Source organism: Cuculus canorus, chromosome 13 (genome assembly GCF_017976375.1).
Source record: "Cuculus canorus isolate bCucCan1 chromosome 13, bCucCan1.pri, whole genome shotgun sequence".
Taxonomy (NCBI): Eukaryota; Metazoa; Chordata; class Aves; order Cuculiformes; family Cuculidae; genus Cuculus; species Cuculus canorus.
Window position 1 is genome coordinate 10,435,521 of NC_071413.1, and position 8,482 is coordinate 10,444,002.

The 8,482-nt window shown below is 60.0% G+C and overlaps 1 protein-coding gene across 1 annotated transcript; it reads left to right on the forward strand.

The window, feature by feature from the left end:
• The first annotated feature begins 4,458 nt into the window (after positions 1 to 4,458).
• On the forward strand, positions 4,459 to 8,257 carry TPPP3 (tubulin polymerization promoting protein family member 3). Its single transcript, XM_054078764.1, has 4 exons — positions 4,459 to 4,563; positions 5,646 to 5,922; positions 6,983 to 7,136; positions 7,388 to 8,257. The coding sequence occupies exons 2-4, from the start codon at positions 5,735 to 5,737 to the stop codon at positions 7,574 to 7,576; spliced, it is 531 nt and encodes a 176-aa protein (XP_053934739.1). The 5' UTR covers positions 4,459 to 4,563; positions 5,646 to 5,734; the 3' UTR covers positions 7,577 to 8,257.
• Positions 8,258 to 8,482: the final 225 nt, after the last annotated feature.

Sequence of the window (8,482 nt, forward strand, 5' to 3'; positions counted from 1 at the left end):
AGGGTGAGCACCACAGGGAGGAGGCCAGCCCAACTGTGTACTGTGCTATGGGAAGGCTGCTGCACCCTTTGGGGTGAGTGGCACCAGGTTTCCTCATCTATCGTATATCCAGGGAGAAAAAGGGCCAGCATGTCCGATGGGGGAAAGGGGGGGTTCCAGAGGGTTATTGGAACGTGACACTCTCCAGGAGCACAGGGTTTAACATTTAGATGTCCTCTCCTTCCCAGGGTATGATCACCTACCAGTTGTCCCACTGAGAACAGCCTGTAAGCCTCCAGTTCCCTGCTTTGCTCCAGATCGTTTCCCAGCAAAGATGGGCCTTCTCAAGTGCAGTTCAGCATCTCAGCTGAGCTGCTTCATGCCAAGACAACCATTTGTGGAAGCTGCTTTGCGATAGATGTGTGCCCTGAGGACCCTGATGTCATGTGCTGTGTGTGATATCCTGCAAAGTTATGGAAGTTTTCCCGGGCAGGCAGCTGGTACCCTTCCAGGATGGGCACAGCCCAGGCTCACTCCTTCCCTACCTCATTTCTGTTCTTTTGGGACTGTAACGCTGATGTCTGTGGGTTCGTGTGCTGAGGGGGTTTCTGCCCCCCAGCTGAGGTGCCTGGCTGCTGTACTGGGTGAGGAAGCTGCGTAGCAGACCTGTGGTGGTAACCAAAAGGAGGGAATTGCACTAGGGCACCACTGCAGAGGCCATCATGGGGGCAGAGTGGTCGTGGCCATCTCACCAGAGGATTACAATGACCACCAGCTAAGATCCCTGTGACAGCCTCAGGCCATCAGAGAGCTGGGTAAGGTGACAGCAGAAGTCCTGATGCCTTCAGCTCACCATTGCTGCAGAAATATTGAGGTCTGGCATCCCTGAGCACCTTCTCCATCATGAAATGAAAAGGGTTTTTTGCCAGGGCGTGAACTTTCCCATCAGCAGGAGGCAGTGCCCTGGACTGGCCATTTCCACCATGAGACAATGTGGCTTTTTATTAGGAATGTATTTGCAGGATGGTGACGGCTTTCCAGAGTCCTCTAAAATCATAAATCATTGTCCCTGGTCACTCACCAGCAGCTGTGCTACGCCTTGCTGTGCCCGTTGCAAGCCTCACAGCCTTGGCGTGGGATGTATAGCCTACTTGCTTTCATCTCCAGGCTCTACTCAAGTTTCTTAGTTTTCTCTTTGAAGTCAAGGGGACCTTCCTTTGCTGAGTCTGTTCCTGGGCTCTGCTTTGACACATCCTGGGGGCATCTGAAAGGGCTGCCTTGAAATTAAAGAGGGGGCAAGCAAGCTCTTGCCAGAGGATGGAGGGTTTTTTTCCCCTTCCTCTCTGCCCAGTGCTGTTCATCGCAGCAGGGAGCCCAGCTCCAGCAGCAGATCCACCTCGACTCTGTGTGCACTGTGACACCCAGCACGCACACACTCACACACATCGCAGCTCTCATCAGCCGCAACTAAGCTCTGTTAATGCTTTCTGGACACGCTGTTGCTGGGGTTACTGTATACATATTGCACAACCTCCGAAACACTTCCCTCTGTTTTGTAGCAACTTGTGCTAGAGAAGCCGTGGTTCCCTCATAACCTCATCCCACCCCAGATGCGGCTGAGCCAGCGACTCATTCCTGAAACAAGATGACTCCGGGGAGCTCGCAGTGCCCAGCCCGAGGGAAGACGAGAGGCAAAGAGGACAGAGGGTGAGCACAGAGGTTGCGCTTGTGCGAGCTCTGAGCTGCACCCCGGAGCTATCGCAGCATGCCAGGGCTCTGCTTGAAGGTGGAGAGATAGGCATGGTCCTAGTGGGAGCAAGCCAGGCAGCTGAAGCTGTAAGCCTCATTGAGTCCTGGATAAGCACTGGAGTTAAACAGCTCATTAAGCTCCCTGGGGCAGGACACAGCTTAGGAATATCCTGAGCTTTGTTGGAAATCGCAAGAAGGGAAAGGTCTCTGGAGAGCTGTGCACTGAGCCATGTACATGCTCCTCCACCACATCACAGGACCTGTACAACCTTCTCCTCTGCTCCTCTCCACACCATGGGCTCTGGACCAAGCCATAGTCTCCTCCCAGGCTGCATGAGGAACAGCAGGAGCTGGCCAGAGACTGCGCTCCATCCCAACAAGGCTGTCATGGTGATAATAAACGCACAACAAACCACAGCCCTTAGGAACCGAAACCTGACCTGCTCCACCTGACCCTGTGGGGCAACTTGCCAGCCCTGGCCGGCTGCCCCCCACTCCCTCAACTCTCCATTCTGCTCCCTTTTGGCTCTTTGGGCTCTGCAGCCCCGGGACCGGCTGGAGCTCCCGCAGAAGAGCTGCTGATGTGCCCAGCCTTGGCTCAGCTCCTGCCTGCTGCCAGCTTGGTAAATCTGGGCTCTTGCACTGCCTGCTGCTGCCAAGCCCCACCAGAGCTGCTGCGGGCAGGCTGCTCCAGCCGCCGTTACCTGAGCTATCTGGAGCTGTCAGCTGGAAGCACAGCCAAAGACACCTGCTTTGGTGGGGAGTTGCAGGGCAAGCTAAGGAGAAGGCTGTACCTTCAGCAAGACTTAACTTCCCTCCTTGATATGGCAACCCAGTTATTACTCTCTCCTTAAAACAGAGAGCAGGTGAACAGCTCTTCCTCACTTTCTGCAGGGTGGATGACAACCCTAAGTCCTTACTGGCCTAGGTGGAGGCTGGTTCAAATTCACAGCCAGCCACTGTAACCTCAAAGCCACTTTGGGACCTGCTTTCATATTTTATGAAGAGTGGTAAGCATGCACGTTCTGGGGAGAATCCCCCTGATGCCACCTCCTCTGTGCAGCACCCAGGCTCTCTGGCCATGTCTGAGCTCTACCAGGACGAGCTCATTGGTGAGGTCTGTTTGGACTCTGGCATCAGGCTGGTCCAGCCCTACTAAATGAACCTCCACACCCATCCTGCCCACCCTTGACTGCCTTCTCTGGGATGTCCCTGCCACCTGGGTTGATACCCTGCCTCTGACCAGGCTGTGAAACAGCAGCGCCTGCTGATGGAGAGGTCACAGGGCTGGTTGGGGGACATGACAAAACAGGGTCTTTCCTGTGGCTGTGACCATCTGGGGCTACCCGAAGTGGCCAGGTGCCATGCATGCCCGTGTCCTCTGACACCAGCTGTGGCACTGACCTCCGAGGTGGAAGGTAAAGTGATCCCAAACCACAGACTCACAGAGTTAGCTGGTGGTCACCTCTGCAGATCTTCAGACCCTGCTCCAAGGCATGATCAGTCCCAGCAGACACCGCCTACCCTTCAGCCAGGAGGGGGAGGTTGTTGCTGGGGCCATGCCCCAAAGCTAAAGGCTCTGAGTGCAAGAGCAGAACTGATTCCCCTGGGCAGCTCAGCCCTGGGGACATCTGCGTCCGTCCTTGTCCTGCAGCTCCTCTGCACAGGGACCAGGGCAGACAGAGACTGCAGGGTGCCAAAGCTTCCTGGGCTGTTTGAGCCACTGCACAGCTCCCCAAGCTGCTGATTTACCCCCAGGACCCCACATGGCAGCAGTGAACCACACGCCACATCCCCTCAGTGTGGATGACGCCTGGTGATGCTGCAGCTGCTGTACTTACTTGACACCCTGCACCAGGCAGAGCGAGGCCAGGGAGTGCCAGGGGAGCGCCGAGGTTGGAGCAGGCTCTGGGCAAACAGCTGAGGTGCGGTGGTGACTAAGGGATGTGGGTTGTGTCAGGACTCCATGGCAACCACAATATTTGGGTGCTGCTTCAGACTGCAGCACCCGCTGGGAGCTTCGCCTGTGGTCGCACTCTGGGCAAGGGAGGCCAGCAGCCACGATGGGCAGTGGCTGGCTGCCTTCGGGGTTGCTCCAAGGGTGTCTCACTGGATAGTGCGGAGGGAACAGGTGCTTGCCGTGGTGCCTGCACACCGGGACAGATGGCATTTGTCCCCACTGCCTAAGGCAGTGGCCTTTGGTCCTTGGTATCACCCAGTGAGAGGGGCTGGTTCCTCTAGGGAGAGGCGTGCTGCCTATGTGATGCAGGGGACAGGGCTGTGGGGCAAAGCAGAGGGGGCTGCAAGGGAAGAAGCCTATGGTGGCAGAGAGGTGGAGGATGGGGTGATCTTGTGGGATGGTAGAGGGACTTTGTGGGATGATGGAAGGACTTCAGGGCAAAGGGGGGAAGTTGTGGGGTGACAGAGGGGCCTCATGAGGTGGCGGGGGGACCTCAGGGGGGATGGAGGGACCTTATAGAGTGCTGGTGGGGCTTCATGAGATGATGGAGACACCTTGTGGGATGCTACTGGGGCCTCATGGGGTGATGGAGGAAGCTTGTGGAGTGATGGAGGGGCCTCATGGGGTGATGGAAGCACTTTGTGGGGTGGTGGAGGTGCCTCATGGGGTGATGGAGGTGCCTTGTGGAGTGATGGGGTGGCGGCGGGCGCCCCGGCAGTGGTCCGGGAGGGCTGCCCCGGCCCGTCTCCCCGCCCCGCGGGCTCTGCCCGGCCCGGGGGAGGCGGGAGGAGGCGGCCGGGCCCCTCCCGTCTCTATGGCGGCGCCTTAAACCGGCGGCGGCGGCCGCGCCCCCGCTCAGAGCGCGGCGGCGGGAGGTGAGTGACCGAGCGGGCGGCAGCGAGCGGCGCCGGCACCGAGCCCGGGGCTGCGGGCACCAGCGGGGCGGGGGCGGCCGCGGCTCCGGCAGCGCCCCCGGGCGGGGAGGGTCCCGGCTGCGCCATGCGGGGCCGTGCGGGGCGGCGGGAGCCCCGCGGGACACCGGGCACCGGCGGCTGCCCCGCCCGCCGCGCCTTCCTAGCGACGCTCGCCAGGCAACATCACTCCTTCCTAGCAACCGTTGCCAGGCAACGCTGCACCTCCCTAACGACTGTCGTCAGGCACCCGCCACAGCTCCTCGGTGCCCGCCCTGCGGCTCTCGCCGGGGCCAGGGGTCCCTATCGCTGGGCAAGGGCCCTGCTCTGAGCCCCGGGTGCCAGAGCTGCCCCGGCACCGCTGTGCCCGCTCCTGGCTGCGGGGCTGTGTGTGCACAGCACATGGTGAGGGATGCGGAGCTGCGCCCGGCAGGGCTGTATCCACTCCTGGCTGTGGGGTTGTGCATCCGCAGCACATGGTGAGGGATGTGGAGTTGCCAGGGTGAGGCCCGTGAGGCGATGGCAGGAGGGGAGCCGCGATGGGGCAGCGGCTGCAGCGCTCTGCTGGGGCGCAGAGGCCTGGCTGTGATTTGGCACCGCGGTGCCGCTGGCTGCAGGGCACCATGTCTGGCCCAGCCCTGCGGGCCAGGCTGCAGAGTTGGGTGCTGCCAGCTCCACGCAGGGGGATGCGGCTGTTGACAGAGCCAGTGGGCAGGGGAGAGGTGGGGCTGGAGGCAGGCAGTGGTGCCATTTCTCACGGTTTGCGAGCAGGAGGAAAGCGGCTGCATTGCGTCATTCCTGGAGAGTGCTCCCGAGGGGAAGGGCTGATGTATTCACCCCTCGCCAGCCCCTGGAGCCGACAGCCTCGCTGCTGACAGATCTCAGTCGCCAGCCTCCATCCTCTGAGACACATCTCGGCTGTCGGCCTTGGGGCTTGTCCGAGGCTGCCACCAGCCCTCACCCCCCGTGTGCAGGCTCTGCCAACGCCTGCTCCTGCCGCAGTCCCTCCGCCCTCACCAGCTCTTCTGCTCCTCCTGCCCTCACAGACACGAGAGAAGAGCCAGCTGGGCTCTACTGGAGCAGCCAGCCAGAGCCTGGGCAGTAACGGGCCCCTCTGCCCCTGTCCTGCAACCCCATGGCTGGGAGCACCGAGATGGCATCCCTGGAAGAGAGCTTCCGCAAATTTGCCATCTACGGCGACACCAAGGCTACAGGGCAAGAAATGAATGGGAAGAACTGGGCCAAGCTATGCAAAGACTGCAAAGTCACTGATGGCAAAAGCGTGACCAGCACTGACGTGGACATCGTCTTCTCCAAGGTGAAGTAAGTGACTCAGCGTTTTGGGGCTTGGGGGCCTCCAGCTGCTCAGAGACTGGGGATGCTCTTGCGGTGCGGGCAAAGGTGGTGGTGGTCCCCAGGGAGGTGGTACCCTGGCTGTGCATCCAGGCCATCCATCACGGAGCAGCGCGGGCGGCCCTGCAGCATCCTGCCGTCAGGGCGTTTCTCTGCCTGCTGTTCAGAGAAGTGGTAATAGATCAATCCAGACTTGGAATGGGTGGAAATCTTAGATTTTGGAGCAAAAGCTGTGCCCATGCTACCGCTCCCAGGCAGCGGGTGGGCCTGGCTGGTTCTCTCAGGTTCTGGTCTTTCACAAAGGTGCCTCAGGGAGCCGAGGTGGGTGCTCAGGGGCGTCCTGTGTGACATGGCCCCACCCAGCCCTTGGCCTGGCCAGGCAGTACCGGGGCTTGGCAAGGGCTCTTGTGTTTGCTCCTCACAGACACAGCTAAAGGCACCTGGGACTGTTTTCTGGGTCCCTGAGGATACAATGACACCTGATGCTCCGCACCAGGATGCAGGAGCAAGGATGGGTGGAGAACGTGCTCTGTCCATGTCCTCTGTCCAGGCATTCCCTTGTTCCCTGATAGGGCCAGAAAGGTCTGAGCACCAGGAGGTTTTTGGCATATAGATGGGTCGCTGTGCTGCCCTGGAGATAAGGACCAGGGAGAGATGCTCTCTGCATGTTCTTCTGAATTTGACCAGAGAAGGACTGCAGCCTGCCGAGGGAGAGAGGGTGTTGGGCATCTCTTGAAGGCTGGGAGCAGTGGGAATGGATGTGTCTCCCCTCCTGCGACCAGCACCAAAAGCCCCAGGGCACTTCCATGCAGGGGTGAGGTTTTTGGCACCAGCTCCTGGAGCTCAGAACCAGCTGTGCCCAGCGTGATCCATTGCACTGGCCACAGCCACGTTTTGGAGGTGGGTGAAGAATCCAAGTCTGATGGAGGACAAAGCCAGGGTGTCCCCAGTGCAGCTTGTCCCACTGCAACTCTGTTCGGAGGCACAACTTGAAGATAAGCTTACAGAAGCCTGGATTTTGTGATTGCAGGGGGAAGACAGCCCGAGTCATCAACTATGAGGAGTTCAAGAAGGCACTGGAGGAGCTGGCCCCCAAAAGATTTAAAGACAAGAGCAAGGAGGAGGCATATGAAGCCATCTGCCAACTGGTGGCAGGGAAGGAGCCCATTAACGTGGGCGTCACAGTGAGTGAAGACCCTCTCAGTCTCTGGCAGCAGGAGGAATGGTTGGGAAGGGAGGATTGAGCTTTGCCTTCAGCGCAAGTGCTTTTTGACCTTATGGCCCTGGATGGTCTGGGGAGGTCTGGAGGTTGCACAGGTCTGATGGACATGGCAGCACAGCAGGGTCCTCAGTGGGTGTCAGGCGCTTGTGTGGGGCAAGGGACGAAGGGGACAGGGCATGTTCTTAACTCCCATGTCCTGTCTCTCTGTCACAGAAAGCCAAGACGGTGGGAGCTGTGGAGAGGCTGACAGACACCTCCAAGTACACAGGTTCCCACAAGGAACGTTTTGATGAGAGCGGCAAAGGCAAGGGCAAGAGCGGGCGGGAGAACATCGTGGACACCAGCGGCTACGTCAGTGCCTACAAGAACGCGGGCACCTATGATGCCAAAGTGAAAAAGTAGGGATGGTTGCCTGTGGCGCCCACTGCCCTGGTCCCTGTGTGTTGGCCGTGGGGCCAACGCTCACCTCGGCTTTGGGACATGCCTGTGTGACGTGGGGCCCAAGAGGCTGTGCTGGGGCCCACCCCAGGTTGGTGGGATGTCAGCTGCCCAGTGCTGATGTGATTGGGAAGTTGTCGGGCTGTGTGTTCTGTCCTAGTGTTCTGTCTGTCCTCGCCATGCTGTGACCCCCCAGCCTCTCCTATCCCCCCGTGCTGTCACCCCCAGCATCCTGCCGTCAGCAGTACCCACCGTACTAACAGCAGTGCTCCTCAGGGCTCCCCTGCCCCGCTGGCACCCAGACCTTCCCTACCTCATCCCCGGCTTTCAGGGCACCCTTCCTGCCAGTCCCGCTGGGGACCACAGCCTGTTGTCCCTGCAGACCTCCTGGGGACCTGCCTCAACCCTGCTCCAGTCACACCATAGCCACATCCTTCCTTCCCCACCGGTGCCCGCCTGTGCGCTGCCCTCACCATGAGGCTGCCCGGTGCCGCAGGAGGAGGCTCAGACTTTGTGGTGCCGTTGGTGCCGGTGCTGCTGAGATGCTCCCAGCCTGACCCTGGGATGCACTCTGGAAGAGCTTGGTGTCACCTGGCCGTTGGCAAGGTCTCCAACCTGAACCCCTGTGGCCTCCCACTACCTTCATGAAGCCCAAACCAAAGGATGCTGCAGACCCGCACTGTAACCCGGCTCTGCAATAAAACCCCATCCGCACTGACGCCCCCGGTGTGGTTGTGTTCAGCAGAACCGAGCAGCGAGAGCCCCTTTGGCCGCTCGCCAGCCGGGCGGTGGGAGGCTCAGCTGGTCATGCCACCCCAGGGCAGTTGCACCATGGGCTCGGCCTGGCTGCGGGCGGTTTTGGCAGCTCCT